The sequence below is a fragment of the Crocodylus siamensis genome, chromosome 8 (genome assembly GCF_052110815.1).
Source record: "Crocodylus siamensis isolate JL-2025a chromosome 8, ASM5211081v1, whole genome shotgun sequence".
NCBI classification, from domain to species: domain Eukaryota; kingdom Metazoa; phylum Chordata; order Crocodylia; family Crocodylidae; genus Crocodylus; species Crocodylus siamensis.
In genome coordinates, this window is record NC_143402.1 from 68,277,593 (window position 1) to 68,294,649 (window position 17,057).

At 52.9% G+C, this 17,057-nt stretch overlaps 2 protein-coding genes across 3 annotated transcripts in view; both read right to left on the bottom strand.

Annotated features, from left to right (window-relative positions):
* The window catches only part of LOC149858969 (polycystin-1-like), a 64,727-nt gene extending 53,305 nt beyond the window's left edge, over positions 1-11,422 (bottom strand). Inside the window, exons 1-4 of the mRNA XM_090061592.1 lie at positions 11,412-11,422; positions 915-986; positions 519-590; positions 124-293 (exon numbers count right to left, since the gene is read on the bottom strand). Coding sequence (XP_089917718.1) covers positions 124-293; positions 519-590; positions 915-986; positions 11,412-11,422 — 325 coding nt within the window. The remainder of the gene's footprint in view (positions 1-123; positions 294-518; positions 591-914; positions 987-11,411) is intronic.
* Positions 11,423-13,427: 2,005 nt separating this feature from the next.
* Positions 13,428-17,057, bottom strand: part of NHERF1 (NHERF family PDZ scaffold protein 1) — a 30,462-nt gene continuing 26,832 nt past the window's right edge. The window contains exons 5-6 of one of the 2 annotated variants that reach the window (XM_090060415.1): positions 15,288-15,386; positions 13,428-14,820 (exon numbers count right to left, since the gene is read on the bottom strand). In XM_090060415.1, coding sequence (XP_089916541.1) covers positions 14,656-14,820; positions 15,288-15,386 — 264 coding nt within the window. In that variant the 3' untranslated portion in view covers positions 13,428-14,655. Of the gene's footprint in view, positions 14,821-15,278; positions 15,387-17,057 lie in introns of both variants that reach the window. The other variant, XM_090060416.1, reaches the window with a different exon arrangement.

A 17,057-nucleotide genomic window follows, 5' to 3' on the forward strand; every position in this document is an offset into this window, starting at 1 on the left:
CACGCGGACCGGGGCGCCCAGGTCAGTCGCCCCAGGGAGGAGTCACATGCCTGGAATTCCTTCACCCCTCCAAGACCTTCCCCAGCTCTGACTCTGCCCCGGTCCAGAGAGAGGGCTGCTCACCGCAGGCCAGAGCCGAGAGGTCGGCACTCAGGAGCCGGCTGGTGGAAAAAGTCGCTGGCTGGAAGCACTGGAGCAGCTCCGCATCACCCACCAGCTCCCTCCTCTCTCGCACCCAGCCCGCGAGCCAGCGCAGGGAGCAGTTGCACGCAAAGCTGTTGGACCCGAGTTTGCTGTGGAGGGGGAGAGAAGGGCAGTCGGGTACCTCCAGACCTGGCGCTGGTGCAGACAGGTCTGCCCCCCCAAGCAGAGTGGGGGAAAGAGAAACTTGTGATACCAAACCGTGGGAGAGGGGCAAAGGGGCTCAGAGAGAGATGAGGACTAAAGGGGCGGAGGGACAAATCCAACCACGGCAGGGAGGCAGGCGGAGGATATAACGCAAGGGGTTGTCACCGTACAGGGTCTGCAGTCTGCCCAGCAGGCGAAAGGCTCCTTCCTCTATGGTGCGGATGCGGTTGGCGCTCAGATCCCTGGAAGGCAGAGACCCGTGAGAGGGGCAGAGGACGCAGCTCGGCCACAGGCTCACCCCAAGTGACAAGGCAGGCATGGCAATGCAGAAGCCCTGTGAAGCTGGACCTAGGCCCCCAGATTTATTAGGGCTTCTTTATTGCCAGCCATGGAGGCCAGCAGTACTGGCTCACCGGGCTAGCGAGCCTGGGGGCCAGCAGCACGGACAGAGCGAAGGGGAGTCAACCCTGCTGCCTTTTTTCCTTGCCATCGAGACCCGGCTGTGAAAGGGGCGATGTTCGCTGGGTGGGGAGGGCCGTGGGACCCGGCTAGGGGGTGTTACTTACAGCAGCCGCAGGTTGGGGTAGGCAGCTAGCTCCTCGGCATGGATCCTGCTCAGGTAGTTGCGAGACAGGTCCCTGCATTGAGAGCAAAGAGGTTATTTCCAACGAGCAGAGAAGAGCCCTACAGTCAACCAGCCCCTGCTTGGAGCTGAGCGACATCCCAAGCCATGGACACCGTACCCAAGAGGCAGCGTAGCCTCATAGATTCAGCACCAAATAGGGAGCTGAGGGATGGGGATGGCTAGGTACGAGCCTGGCCAATTGTAAAGAGATGCTGTTTGCAAAGTTTGGTTTCAGCTGGTAAAGCCCAGGGCTTTGAGAGACTTTGGGTCTAGAAAGCTCTGATTGCAGGTGGTACAAAGGGAGTTTTAATGGGACACGCACCATAAGGGGGGAGGGAGACTGACTGGGGCAAAAATCAACCCAGCTGAGTGGAGAGCAGCCCTCTGAAGGGACAGCCTGCCTGCAGGGCTAAAGTAACCAAGGACGCTCCAAAGAGCAGGCTGCAAATTGACTGCAGGCAGGAGGGGGCAGAACCGCCTGATCCATTGTCCTGGGATACTGGCCTGGCTGCAGCAGTGACTAATGGGAATGAGGAGAGAAACACTGTCTTATGGGCTTCATCCCAGGGAGGTAAAGAGTCCTGGGAAGCCAACACCTCGGGGGTGCAGGGGTCTCAGGCCAGAGTGGTGCCACGGGGCTGTCTCCCATGACAGGGCCTCCTACGGTCTCATCCCTTCTCTAGGGCTGCCCCCCTGCCAGGTCCCGTGACCCAACAAACACTTTGTCCTTCTGTCTCACCTTTGCACTAGGACACTTGAATAAATGTGCACGTGTTCTGCTTGGAGCCAGGGAAATACTCAACGTGCAAGGAAACTGAGGCACAGGTATGTCTAGTGATTCGCCTAAGGCGAGGCAGGATTGGGTCAGGAAGAGAACCGAGGTCTTGCCGTTCTCTACTCTAAGAAGCACCATCTCCCTGATCTTACACAGTGTTTGCCTGTCATTAAATCACCTGCCACACACCAGAAAAGGGGAACTGTGTGAGCAGCTCCAAGACACAGGCCTCTTATTAACTGGGTCTCTGCTGTAAAGCTAAAAGGCCTGGGAAAACAATCGCACTGGCAACCACACTACAGAAACCACTACCCTTCTCTAGACCCTGGAGCAGCTCACCTTTTTCAAGGAGGCAGAGACCAGCGTTCAACCAGGTCCTCCTGCCCCTGCCAGCTGGTTTCCAAAGCACACTACAAAGGTGCATTAAGCCTTATATTGCTGTTTTACTGCAAGGGAAACTGAGGCACCAAAGGGTTGCAACTTTTCGTGCTCCCGTGGAGAGCCCGCAGGCCTTTCCCCTGCGTTCGGAGGCTGCAGCCTGCGCTTGGAGGAGGACGCATTCCTTGGCGAGCTCCCAGGACGTGCTGGACCCACCCGCGGGTTTCAGTAACATTCCAGCAAGCCGAGAGCCGGGCACTGCCCCCGCCTCATGCGGCCGGCACCGCAGAGCCCCTGGAAGCAGCCCTCTGCCTGGGCCGGCGAGCCTTCCCCAGCCAGACGCGCGATCGCGCAATGCGCAATGCCGCGCCTCCCCTGCGGGCCGGGCCGGGATGGGCTGGGACGGTACTCACAGGGCTGTAACTTTCCGGGACCAGGGCTGTCCTGAGGGTACCTGCACCAGCCCCGCTCGGGAGCAGTTCACCGCCGTGGAAGTGCAAGCGCAGTTCGCTGGGCACGGCGTGGCGTCTTCCCATGCTGGGGTATCTCGACTCCCTTGGTGGTGCCTGGCTTTGGTGGATGCAGACGTCCTCTCCCCATTTCCAAGACCCTCCACCCCTTTCTCTTCTGAGACCCGTGTTGCTAAACCTTCAGGGCCATCAGCTGAACCCCTGCCCTGCACGGAGCTGGAGTCTGCCCACAGCCCTCCCGCACCCCATTGCTTTGGTGGCACTGTCTTTGACCCCACTGTTTCTAGTTTTGCTGGTACGGCTACCCCCAATTTACGTGCCGAGCCTGTGCCAGGCCTGCAAAACAGCAGCACCCCGAAGAGGAGAGCAGGGGGACTGCAGACAGCCCCCAGGGCAGACAGATGCGTCTGTCTGGCCCAGGTAAGACAGAGAGCTCCCTTTCTCCATAGCCAGCCCTGAGGAGCAGTTAAAGCAAAGGTACTGGCTCTCCTTTTCCAAACAGGCCTGTTGTTGTCACAGCGCTGGCACCTGATAAACACGTCGCCCACCCACCCTCCTGCTTGCATTTACAACTCAAAAACTGCAGTGCCACGCTCAGAAGGAAAACTGGCAAAAAACAGAAGGGAACAGATTAATTGACTTGCATTTGAGGGGGGAACGAAAGAACAAGAACGAAGTCTCACAATTGCCTGAGGCGTTAGATGTGACAGAGAAGAGGAAAGCAGGACTGCTCAACCCATATGCAGCTTGAAGCCCACGAAGTTCAACTCCTTCGTTAGATATCTCAGTGACACTAGAGAGCAGCAAAGTTCATTAAAGGCCACCGAGGCATTATTTCTATTTGGAGAAAGCCCCAGTCCCCAGGCAGCGCTTAAGGCCCTCCCGTGCTAGATACTATACACAGGAGGTCCCTGTCACGGCAAGCTTAGGAGGCTCGAATAAGGCGAGCGGCTTGGGGAGGGCCAAGGGCCCCGCGAGAGGGGGTGATGACCATGAAAAGCTGCCGGTGCTACATGCTTTGTCCCTTGCCATCGTCAGCCCATGTGTAAATCTCGCTTCCCCCCTCTGCAAAGCACACGAGAATCGCCCACCAGCTCACCTCGCTTCCCCGCTGCAGGGACCGAGCAGAGCCAGCCTTGCAGGAGCTCTCCTCTTCCCCAGCCGCCTGCAGCAGGTGAGTGGGCGAAGCAGGAGGAGGAGCCCAGGCAAGGACCCAGAAGTGAGCTGCACCTCTCCAAACCACCTGGCTGGTGGCCGTCACACCGATTTACTTACTTTCCCCTCTACAAAGACCATAAAACCCCCAGGGATTTCCCAGTCACTCCTGTAAACCAGGGAGATTTTGCTTTGCTTCCTGAGTCCAGCTCCCCACATGCTCATAGTGAAAACCTCTCTTGCTTTCCAATGAGCCTTCGCCAGCCTGAGAAACCCTGGAGCCACCTCAGGTCCCTTCACTCTTCTCACTTTCCCTGCTTGTCCCAAGTCGTGGCAAGGCGCCGTAGGTCCAGCTCTCACTGGGCATTTGCTCTCTCCCCTCAACTGGAAAGAAATCCTCAAAGAGTTAAAAGCCCAACCTGGAGCCTTCTCATCACCTAGGGTCAGCAGCGCCGGCTGGTGGCTCCGGGGCCTGGACCTGGGAACAACTTGTGATTTCCCAAGGAGCTGTTGCTATTGTATCTTTTGTTTCCAGACTGGAGCTCAGCAGTGATTCAGTTCAGGGTCTGAGGCCAAGAGATTTCTAAACACAACTGCTGGCTGTTTCTCTCCTCCCCCTGCCGCCTCTCACGCACAGAGCGGGGGCCCCGGGACACTTGCACACGTTCCTTCCTTCTATCCACCAGCGCGGTTCCAGGAGAGATCTTCCCTCGTCCGGTTCATCTCTAGCAATCAAATAGTTCCCAAACGATGCATGGAGCAGAACAGGGCAGAGACTGGAAGGTTTGGCCCAAGGAAAGGAGGCTCGCCCTGTGTTTGGAAAGGCAGTCTGGTGGATCTAAAGTCTTGAGCAACATCAGCCTGTACTCGCTGGAATCTAAGTCACGTAACACGGGGTAGGGCTTGTATCATTTTACAAGGGGAGGTTACTGTTCTACATACTAGGTTTAAACTAGCTTCCTTGTAAGCTTCTCCCCACCCTGCTCCTGGGACTTCTGATTCAGGGACTCTCCTTCGCTGGAGAGGCTAGAGACGCTTGTGTCTGGGATCATACAGAAATAGCATAGCCCACACTTGAGTAGGGGCCTGGACTAGATGACCCATCAGGTTTCTTCCAACCCTATGATTCAGTGGATAGCCCCAGGGCTCCTGCACCGTTTCCCCTACCAGATCATTCCTTAGCAAGAACATCAGCTCATCTCAAAGGATGTTCATCGTTCATGGCAGCAGGAGCACCCACTTGAGAGCCTTTGAGGACCCAGGAGTCAGTGTCAGGGGACAAATCCAGCCCCAAAAGACCCAGCCCCAAAGGCAAGCAGGGGTTTCATAGATTTCATAGACATTTGGGCTGGAAGGGGCCTTGGAAGATCATCCAGTCCAGCCCCCCACCCAAAGGTAGGAAGTCAGCTGGGGTCATAGTTTCATAGTTTCTAGGGTCAGAAGGGACCTGAGCAGATCATCTAGTCCGACCCCCTGCCATGGCAGGGAAAAGTACCAGGGTCAAATGACCCCAGCAAGATGTACATCTAACCTCCTCTTAAAGCCCCCCAGGGTAGGAGCCTGCACCACTTCTCTTGGAAGCTGGTTCCAGACCCTAGCCGCCCTGACCGTGAAGTCGCGCCTCCTGATATCTAACCTAAACCTACCCTCTGCCAGCTTGTGACCGTTATTCCTGGTCACTCCTGGCAGTGCTCGGGGGAACAGGGACTCCCCCAGTGCCTGCTGGTCCCCTCTGACTAGTTTGTAACAGGCCACTAGATCCCCCCTCAGCCTTCTCTTCTGGAGGCTGAACAGGTTCAGGTCCCGCAGCCTGTCCTCATAGGGCCTGCCCTGTTGTCCCCTGATCATACGAGTGGCCTCCTCCGGACCCTCTCCATGCCGCCGACATCCCTCTTGAAGTGCGGCGCCCAGACCTGGACGCAGTACTCCCGCTGCGGCCTGACCAGTGCCGCATAGAGGGGGAGGATCACCTCCCTGGACCTGCTTGAGATGCATCTGTGGATGCATGCCAAGGTGCGGTTGGCCTTCCTGACTGCCTCCCCACACTGCCGGCCCATGTTCATCTTGGAGTCAATGATGACTCCAAGATCCTTTTCTGCCTCTGCCCTGACGAGAAGGGAGTTCCCCAGCCTGTAGGTACGGTGCCGGTTCTTCCTCCCTAGGTGCAGCACCTTGCACTTGTCAGTGTTGAATCCCATCCTATTCCATCCACCCCTGTAACCTGTCTAGGTCTGATTGTAGCCTATTCCTTCCTTCTAGCCCCTGTCCCGTAATGGGCAGGGGTGTCCCATGAGACTTGAGAAAGCCCGATGCAAAGTACCCATTTAGCAAGTTGGCTTTTTCCTGGGCTTCAGTTGTCAGTTCTCCCTTTTGGTTTAGCAGGGGTCCAAATGTTGCCCTTGCTTTTCATTCAGCTCCCCACATATCTAAAAAAGGACTTTTTATTGTCCTTGATATTTGTAGCTAGTTGGAGTTCCATCGCAGCCTTGGTTTTCCTGGTTTGCTCCCTGCAGGTCCGGACCAGTGCAGAGTATTCCTCCTTGGAGGTGGATCCCATCCTCCATCCTTTGTAGGTCTGTCTTTTTAGACATTGGAGGACTGCTAGTTCCCTGGAAAGCCAGGGGGGCTGCTGTGCCCTCTTGCTGCCTTTCCTCCAAGATGAAATAGCCTTAGCTTGTGCATCTAGGTTCGCTCCCTTGAGGAGCGACCACTTGTCCTGGACTCCCCTCCTCTTTGGATTGTGGTCCCTTAGGGCCTCACTGACGAGTCTCCTGAGAGTGTCGAAGTCAGCCCTCCTGAAGTCAAGGACCTCTGTACTGATGACTGACTTGCCAGCTTTTCGGCGGATGGTGAAGGCAATCAGCTCGTGGTCGCTGTCATCCAGCTTCCCTTCAATTGTTAGGTCGCTGATTAGGTTGTCCCTGGTTGCCAGTACCAGGTCAAGCAGCGCTTTGCCTCTTGTTGGCCTGTAGACTTCTTGAGGTAGATAGAGGTCATCCATGCACACAAGGAAGCTTTGCAACTGCAGAGCGCTCTTCCCACGAGATGTTCTGGCAGCTGAAGTCCCCCATGACAACCACGGTCCTGGAGCATGCGGCCTCAGCCAATTCCCTGGCGAACTCCTGGTCAATCTCTTGACCCTGGGTGTGGGGTCTGTAGTAGACCCCCACCATTGCATCTCCTGTGCCATGTTCCCCACGGATTTTAACCCAGAGGGTCTCTAGTCATCCACCCTGGGTGCCGATGTTGGCTTGTAGGGATGCATAGCTTTTCTTGACATGGAGAGCTACACTCCCACCCCTTTTGTCCACTCAGTCCCTCCTGTACAGGGTATAGCCATCTATACCCATGGTCCAGTCATGGGTGGAGTCCTACCAGGTCTCCATTATCCCTTTGATATAATTATTTGTGCTGAGCAGGAGGACAAGTTCCTCCTGTTTATTCCCCAAGCTCCTGGCAAGTGTCCCCTTGGGGGCTCTTGCCTTGCCCACAGATTGTGCCAGGGCTGGGGCAGGGGTGGGCTCCCTTAAGTGCTTTGGCCTGCTGGCTTTGCAAGGGTTGCTCAGCAGGCCAGCAGTGGCAGTAGTCCCCCCATTCCCTGGTGGACTAAGTTTAAACCCCAGTGGAGCAGGTCAGCCAGTCTGGCTGAGAAGAGCCTCCTCCCCAGGGGAGAGAGGTGGAGGCCGTCCCTTCCCAGCAGCTCGCCGCCTCTCTCACCAAAGAGCGGGCTGTGGTCACGGAAGCCAAAGCCTTCCCAATGACACCAGCACCGCAGTCTTTGGTTCACTACATGGATCCTCCTCTCCCTCCTCAGCCCACAGCCCGAAACTGGGAGGATCAAGGACAACACTACCTGGGCCCCCAGACCCTTCATCCCTGCTCCCAAATCCCTGTAGCGCCTCACGACCTGGCTGGGAGCGCTCCGAGCCGTGTCATTGGCGCCCACATGAATAAGGAGCATGGGATAGCGGTCTGTGGGCTGGAGGAGCTTAGGGATCTTCTCCACAACTTCTCGGATGCGGGCCCCCAGGAAGCAGCAAACTTCCTGGGCCGAGGGGTTGAGGCAGCAGATAGCCCCCTCCAACCCCCTCAGGATGGAGACTCCCATGACAAACTTTGCTTTTTGTCTTGGGGAGAGCGGGGGCGGTAGCTGCAGTTAAGTCTGTGTTGCCTGCGGGAGCTGGCAACTCCGCAGGCTCTGCTGGGGTGCAAGAGGTTCGTACCTGATGCAAAGCTCCAGCGGGCCAGGGGCCTTGGTGCAGCGGGCCTTGGGGCCCTTGACCACCCTGGTCCAACCCCTGGGCTGGACAGAATGGGAGGTCCCCGAGTCCTCCCTTGTCCTGGAGGGAGACTGTGGTCTACCCTCCGTCTCCTGGGGGAGAAGGGCCTGGCAGTAGGAGTCGATGTCCTGCTCGCAGTCCCTGATGGCGCGCAGTCTCTGGACTGTGGCCTGGAGCTCCTCCAGCTGGCACACCAGAGACCCCAGTAGGGAGCAGACCCCGCAAGGGGAGATGGCCACGCCACAGAAGAGGATGAGATATGGCATTGTTTCTCCGAGGGGCTGAATGTACCTCTGCTCAGGCCATTACAATTTACTACCAGAATCAGAACTGGCTGAAGATTTGGTCCCAACCCATGTCATTCCAAATCCAGCCCCGTTTCAGATCAGTGAATCAGTCTCATTCCCAACTTCCATATTTCCATTGGTCATCCCAAGTTACCGAACAGTTCAGAGGCACAAATGTTATCTGGCCTATGAATGATTTGCAACCTATTGGATGATGCAAGTTGCTCATCAACTTGGTCAACTCTTGCCATAGTACCTCCCTGTCAGCATTTCAATCACTGGGACCATTTTGTTTCTTTAGGACTCAGCTACACATCAAGTCACAGCTGCCTAAACCAATGGCACAAGAAACTTTTGGGAAGGCCCTGTCCTGGTTTTCATGAGATTTTTAACAAAAAGATTTAAAAAATTTTTAACAGACTTTTCAAACCTCTTTTTACAAGAGCTCAGCAACATGCAGCATCAGGAGGAAGACCTGGGATGTTTTTGCAATGGCTACAACTGGATGCAGGGCCAGCATGGGATGGGGCCAAAGGACCTAGGGTTCTGCTCAGCTCACCTACCTGTTTCAGGTACTTGAATAGATCGTAGTGTATTTTGAATGCATTTGTTGCTGTAAAATCCCATGAGGCAGTCATCTCACCCAGTGTCTTCAGAGGTCATTCCTCAGAGATGCTAGTCATTAGACTACACCTTGACTTGGGATAGGGAACTGATCCATTGGATGCATCCACTGTCATTTAAGTTTTTCTAGCACTCCTATTTTAACTTCCTCACAGTTTGCTTCTTTTACCTTCATTATTTTTTTCCTATCCACCCAGATTTAAGCAGGCACATTTAAAAAACAAGTTCAGATCTTTTTTGGAAGATGAACTATACCTGCAATTCTTAGCCAAAAGTATTAAAGATGTTCATGAAGCATTGTCTTAAGATGGTCCAGCTGGCTCCAACTCTGCAATGGAATTAAAAAATTCCAAAGGAACAAAACAAGAGATTTTTAAAGGCACTTAGAAAAATCCTACTCAGTTACTATGCACATCTTTAGACACCCAAATACCTTTACAAATGTTGTGAAGGTCTCTAACACCTCCAACCCACAGTTGTCTACTTCTCGTCACTTCCTAATTATGCATTATCAGCGTTTAAGGCAGGGGTGGGCAAAATGTGGCTTGCGGGCCAGATGCGGCCCGCCAGGCCATTATATCTGGCTTGTGGGGCCCCTAAAAAATTTAGAAAATAAATAGTTATCTGCCCCAGCTGCCTGTCATGCGGCCCTTGATGGCTTGCCAAAACTCAGTAAGCGGCCCTCCACCCAAAATAATTGTCCGCCCCTGGTTCAAGGTCAAGACTTTATCCCAGCTACAAAGCCTTAAATTAAAAACTGTTATAGTGGAAAATATAAATTTCAAGAAAATCCCATGTAACATACCAACACCACTTCTGACAATGCACCCTTAGACGTACACATGCATTGTAATACGTTTTTCATCACAAGCTCACAAATGGGTATTGTCAGCACTTTTCCCCAGTTCCACGGGCTTCTGATGGCTAAACTTCATCTTGCGAGCATGTGTCTAAGAAAGGGGTCTCAAAAGGATCAGAACGAGAAGGGATAAGAGCTTTCTAGCTAATAAAGACTCTTTCTAAGCCAAAATACAAGGCAATCTGATATACTTGATAGATTGAAGCCTGGCTTGAAAAAAAGAGTCAGGAAATTCTCAGTTAAGTTCTCACCTCTAGCATCGCTATAGTCTTCCTTGTTTATTGGGCATAAATTCTTATTCCTAAATCAAGCATTAAAGGAGGTTTGGGCACATGGGAAATATCACACCAGCTCCATCCTGTGAAATTCCACCGATGCCTTGAAAAAGGTCAGGCTGCGAATCTGGGCAGATGCAGCGGCCCAGTTAAATGGACACCATTAATTGCATGCAGATTCTCCCTCATTGGAAGTTAAAGTGCAGGGTTGAAAACTACTGGTTTGGGGCATTTAGGCAAGGCCAATGCTTCCCTGAACAGGGGTGGGGAGAGGGGTAGACATGGGTGGTGAACTAGGTGACCACCCAAGGTCCTTTCCAGCCCTGTTTTCAATGAGTTTGCGGTTCATTGACCAGAAAGAGATGGGGTTACCCACAACCCATCTATCAGCTGATATCTTGGAGCTCAGCTGAACGAAGTGGATGAGGTCTTGTTCCACAGGTGTCCACATAGGCAGGAGAGAAATCATCACAGAGACTGTCCCCTGAAGAGTTACAGAAATAGCTCTACTGGGGTATCGAACACCGTAGGCTGTGGCTATCCAGGGGTCTGGGTTTCTTCTGCACTGTGCTTAACCAAGCCTTTCAGCTGTGTGCACACTCAAGATAAGGGCTTATCTGTATGACCCACTTAAGCTGCTCGGTTTTGTGAACGCTTATAGTGCCACAAAAGACAACGCTTTGGCCAAAGGCCATGCCACAAGGTGGCAGCCACAGAGCAACTCGGGCTGCAGCCGGGCTCAGCAAACAAGACGACTCGGCTGGGCGCCTTCCCCTGCAAAACCACTTCCTCCCACACAGGCCTCTCGGGGATGTCCTGCTGTTTATGAACTCCGTCACCATCATCACCCAGGAGCTGGTGCATGGAGAACAAGGCCTGATGGAGACATGATGCTAATGCATCTTTAGTAGCAATCATTACCCGGCTGGCAGGGGCCTGCACTTGGATCAAAGCCTCTGCATAATAGCTCAATGACAGGGAGGCACTTTCTGGCCAATTAGAGGGCTCTCTCTGTGGGAGCATTGCGGTGTGTTGCATACTTCAGTGCTTTACCCCAAACTCACACCCTACTACAGTTGCTTGTTTTACCCACCAGCTACAGCTTCACCCAGCTTGACTCTTTCCTCCATGGAGTGATCCTTATTTATGCAGTCAAGCAACCCCTCTCCCCCGTTTCACGTTTCGCCAGGTAACCTCCCACCAGGGCAGAACCCGAGTGTTTTAGGAAAAGCAGAGACGTCAACCATGAGCCCAAGGAAAAGTTTCATTAGCTAGTAGCAGGAGTAAGTTCTGTCCTAAAGGACTTCCGACACTGTCAGGCTCGAGTTTACTCACCCTTCCTGCATCTCGGCATCCCCACTTCGCCATTTCAACTTTCTTCTGACTAAGGGTCGGTGCCACTGATCTACAAGCTCAAGACAGGGCCTCATCTCTCCCCATGAGGAGTGGGAACAAAATGGCCAAATGCTTAGAAATTTGCTTAAGTGCTCACAATATCAGCCTATAAGCATCATCTGCTGCTGAAGCTGGTCCACTCATCACCCCGCTGCCTGCTAGTGTGCACCCTGCCTACCTGGTGCTGCCACGTCTGCCAGCAGAGATTAGATGTGCAGGTTTCCCTTGCCGTTTGGGTCAGCTTCTGGACTCGGGCATCTCTTCTCCATGGCTCCTGACGCCTCACTTACCTGCCTACGCCACTGTAGACCTGATGCTGAGAAAGTCCACGCACCCTAATCATCATGTCCAAGGTCCCTCCAATATCCTTCCCCAACGGCCTCTATGGTGTGGAAGTCAAGGAGAGCACCCTTGAGCCCTCACCCATCTCCACAGCATCTACTTACAAGCGATCACTTGTTTTGCTGCTTTGAGGGGCTCCGATAGCCCAGTCTGTGGTCACTGGCCTGATGCTTAGGGCTTGTGAACAAGCTTGTGAAATCTCACTGCTCCAGGGCAGCTGGCTTATTTTCCCCTCGAGGGCTCAGTAGGTGCTGCCCTCTAATCAGGTTACTTAACGCTGAGATAAGAGTCGTTGGACCTTGCCGTAACTGCTTCCTGAAAATCCTTTACAGCTATGGCCATAGCAGATTACAGTTGATAGACACTGCCTCACCCAACCTCTTCCCATCCCCCTCAGCAGCAGGGATTAGACCATGATAATCTATAAACATGAACCCTAAAGGAGCAAATTTATCCATCTCTCCACCTCCGTGCCCCCCCGCCCCTCCATAGGCTCTAGACATAGGCTAATCGCAGCAGCGTTGCCGTAGCGTGCATCACAGCTTTTGCAAGAATGCCACCCCCCACCCAATTAAAGAAATTTCTTTTGCAAAACTCTTGTTGGTCTAATAAAAGATATCACCTCTACCATGAGCCCAGATTGCTTTTACCCGCCCCCCCCAATAAATTCAACTTTCTGATGCACTGGACACAGGGTGTAGAATTAGCCTTTGACACAGAACCTGCCAAGGGTCAGCTATTCCTCCCCCGAATGTAGTGGCCACCACGTAAGAGCCAATTTATCTCCAAGAGACAAACTGTCAGGAGTAAACAATGGATTTGCCAAAAAACCTGCAGTTCTAGGGGAACAAGCTCTCCTCAAATTCACATTACACTGGATGGTTTGGGCCAAACCCTGGAAGCACATTTCCAAGATGCTCAAACAGTTTTGAAAATGACCTGATAGTTCTCTCAAAGCAGGCCTAACAATTAAATCATCTGAAAATTAAATGGTGCATTTTTGTTTTGGGCCAACTCTTATGGCCCGATTAACCGGAACCTACTTTTTCCACGCGGCCATTGTACAAAGAAGTCACTGAGCGAGCGATGGAGCATTTCTGTTGTTTTCCATCTGCTGCACAGTCAGCGGTCTAGATGTGCAAACACCCTCAAGGCATTTTTGGACAAGCGTTTCCTTCCCTGCCTCAGTGCTGTGCTGCACTGGGCCAAGTTACCTGCAAGTCTGACTTCACCCTTGTGTCAAGAGATGGGGACACCACAGCAGGCAAGGCCACACTGAAGAGCTTTAGCCTGTTGCGAAGAAAGAACAGCCTCCCTCCATAAAACTAGGTGAGGCGGTCCTAGATATCTAAGAATACACTGCATCACTACCTGAGCCAGCACTGGAGATCTGCCCAGATTTCCTTTACAACATGCTAATACCGTGATAAGAGCATGTCAGGACATTGATACGTGGCCATTTCAGGCCCTCCTCCCAGATCCTATTAGACGCATGCAGCCGGTGACAGTTATAGTCACAGGGCTCTATCTATAGTGAAAGAAGAGCCCTATAGAAGAGAGGATTGCTTGGAGCATCCAGGCTCCAGCGTTAGAAGGATTTAGCCTGAAAACAAATGCGAAGTCAGAAGGGTTTATTCCAGTAAACAGAATTTCTCTTGAGTTTGAAAGTACAACACCCGATCGCAAACATGGAAATAAAACTTCTGCAAGAAATAATTTCCTCAAAAATACATTTAAAAAAAAAAAAAATGGTGATTGGAAACATGTCATAAAAGAAACAGTCCATTCAGGAACCTTTAAATTAAGCACTCTAGCAGTTCCTTCCTCAGGAGTAACTGAACATCAGTTGTGACAATTGGTCCAAACGCCACCCACCCTTCCTCCCCAGGCGGAAGTGAACCCTGCGGGTTGTAACATGGGAAGAAAAAGTTCCCCCTTTCCCTCTTGTTCTGAGGTCTCGGCTACCCTGGAGAACAGAAGTTTTGGAGGGGAAGCTGGCTCACGGTTTGCATGGGACAAAAGGTTCCAGGACGGCCGAGTTGTATTCAGGACACGTTGTTTTACTGAGGTCGCTCTTGGCAGACTAAGCCAGTTCAGCTGCAATGCCCTCTTGGGCAGCCCCCCCAAACCAGAGGACTTTGGGGAAGGGCAGGGGGAGGTGGACCACTGTGGATGCAAGTCTCAGGTCAGAGGTCAAAAAGGTCGGTTCTCGGAAAGAATGTGGTTTGTTCTTGGCCACGCTGGAGTCGGAGATGTTAAAACGATGCTAAAAGCCTAGGGCTGAAACATTCAGAACTAAAACTAATGATTTTGGGGGCTCAGCTTGAGATACTGAAGAAAGCCAGGCCTGGTCTTGAAGGAGCTTCTGAGCATCAAATCAGGTTCCCTTGAGGAGTCTCAAGCTGGGGCCCCAAAATCGTGAATCCCTCCCGATTGTTTTAGCCTACGCTTTCTACACAGCTTCCAGCAAAAAGCTTGTGAGATGGAGAGTGAAAGGCAGAGGCCCGTTACAAATGTGCAGGGTTTATTTCAGGCCCACGGAGTAGCTCAGTTCTTACCACGCGGGTGAACGCCGCTCTATTTATAGTATAAAAACAGCTTGCCATTCTCTGAACATTAACACTACACCGCAACACGCAACAGCCACTGAGCCTTTTTTTTTTCCCTTCAGAAAACAGTAAAGTGAAAGAGAATCATGTGTCCCAACTGAGGAAGGGCCGGGAGGACTCTGCTCCCTAGGGAAACGGGAGATCGAGGGGAAAGCAGGATGCTGGTGGAGATTCGGTCAGATCCGGGAGAGTCTGGCATGGCCCCTGTTTCGCCTCCCTTTCCAGGGAAGTCTTCAGAGGTTGCTGAACAGTTCATTTTTCTTGCTCCAGTCCATCTGAGGTGCCCTCTTGCTGGTACGTTTCTGGTGCGCCCGCTCCTTGGCCACCGCCAGGGGTATGTTGAGGTCCAAGGGGAGATCAGATGTGGAGTTTCGCTTCTCCTTCTCCTCAGAGTTAGGCTGGAAAGGTGACAGTGGGGCAACATAAGCTGTCATAGTCCACCCTGACCCTTTCCTCTCACCCCCCTGATCGGGCTGGTGGTCCTCCCCTTGCATATGGCATATTCCATTTAGTTTCCACCCTTCTCCAGTCTATCGCATCCCACCACCTCCAAATCATCTGGCTTGTACTCCACGATTGGTCTCAAAAACCTAGGAAGGAGGAGAGGAGGGGGCGATTTCTTGAGGTGTTGGTCTCATGAACCCCATGACAGGGACCCGACCCTAGCCCCTCATGCACTCCGACTACTTTTATTCCAGAGAAGGCGAGCAGACCGGGGGTGCTCCTTGGACAGTGGGAAGAGCACTCCCTACCAAGTTTGCTTGGGTTAGGGGCTTAAATGTGAACCCTCTCCACCCTCCGTGGGAGAGCTGTCCCGCAGCTCCCAGCCCACATCCCCACCAAACGGGCCCCCTACCTGCTGCACCTCATGGTGGGTTTCATTCAAAGTGGGAGATGCACAAGCTGGCTCAGGGCTAGGCAGACTTTCAGACACGGAGTTTGGCCGCTGCTCTCTGCTGTTCTCCTGAAAGACAGAGAAGCCCAGTGAGACCCTGGTGACCCCTCCACCCAGAGGAGATGACCACGCAGCTGACACTCCTGCGTTTTTCACCACCTCCTCCCACTCTTTCCATGACAGCCTGTCCCTACTTGGACAGTTCAACTGGCTCCTGCATGTTGGAAGAGCACTTGGAAGGGCAGGTGCGAGTTCATGACCATCCTGCATCTTCTGTTCCCCACTTAAAGGTCCAGTCCCTACAAATGCTGCTCTCTTGAGATACCCTGTACATGAAGGCCACGTAGGAGAGACTTGCCTCCTCCAGCAAGGGAAAACACATAACCAACGAGAACGTCGGTGGCTAGTAGACCCAAGTTAACGTGATGCAGAGAGGCAGGATGCAGGCAGATAGGTGTGCTGCCCAGGCCCTCATGGGCAAACTGGTTGGTAACTCTGTGTCCCCTCCTTCAAATGTCATCTGCAAAATCCCCTCAGCCACCCTCTTCCTTTAACACCTTGAGAGATTCACCTGTGTGGAGGGTCACAGCCCTCAGGATTTGGAGGGATGGGATGCCTCTTTTCAGAGCGGGTACCACACACCGCATTCCCCGAGGGACCAGAAGGACCAACAGCTGCTCAGCTCCTCTAGCCGGAGCCAGAAGGGAAGGCCAACTGTTGCATCCTGGAAAGATTAGCTTAAATGCTGGGGCTCTCATTAACAGCCCCTGCCCTCTAAGCATAGACTGGATCTTACCAACAGCTAGACCTCTTCTGCACCCCACCAGGGGGATTTGAGGGCACTTTGTTAGGGAGATGGACAGAATCACCATAAGACCATGGAAAGCAGAGAAAGGTGGATATTGGCTCCAACTCGCCCTTCTCTGTGGAGGGCCTGTAAAACGGGCAGCTGGGAAATCCTCTCTGAGCACATAATCCACTGAGACTGCAGACGAATAAGCATCTTGTGGACAGGCTGCGATGCTATCTAATCCTTTCCAGCCCCGGACGGACACCAGCTGTGCTGCTTCAGTCTGTGGCATTCGGGAGGCAAGAAAATGCCCTTCCTTTCTCCAGCCTTTCAAAGTCACTGGTCACACTACAGCTCCCAGCCTCACCCGGGGGAAGAACAGCATTTGAAATGTCCTGGGCTGGAGGCTTGTCTCTGGGACTGGTCCATACACATTTTCATACCAGACTCAGGGTGATACAGTTAAGGCAGGAATTACCTTGTTACACAGGTGTTTATACAGTGCTTGCTTATTTCTGTAAACGGGCACTAAGTTGGGCCAATATAACCACTTGGGCAGGACACCAAATCTCAGCTAAGTACAAGCACCACATGCAAACCAGGCCTCAGGCCTAAGGATTGGGTGAGATGGAGGGGAGGAGACGCAGGTTTTTTGTTCAAAGGGTGGGGAAGAGAGATGCAATAAGTGCCCTCTATTGCCTCACCTTATCTTTGTGGTTTTGCAGAGAATCCTTATCTCGCCACAAAAGGATCTCTGAGTCTTGTGCGCTCTCCCCCTTTCCAAGTTTCTACCCAGGCATGGAAATTGCTTGTCAAGCACAGAGCTGGGCAAGGACCCAAGCTTTCTGCAGGACCCTTTCAAGACCTGACCATTCCACATATAGGCTCAGCCACTCTCGTAGGGTGCCTGACTGGAAGAGGTGGTGCCCAGAGCAATTTGAGGGGGAGGT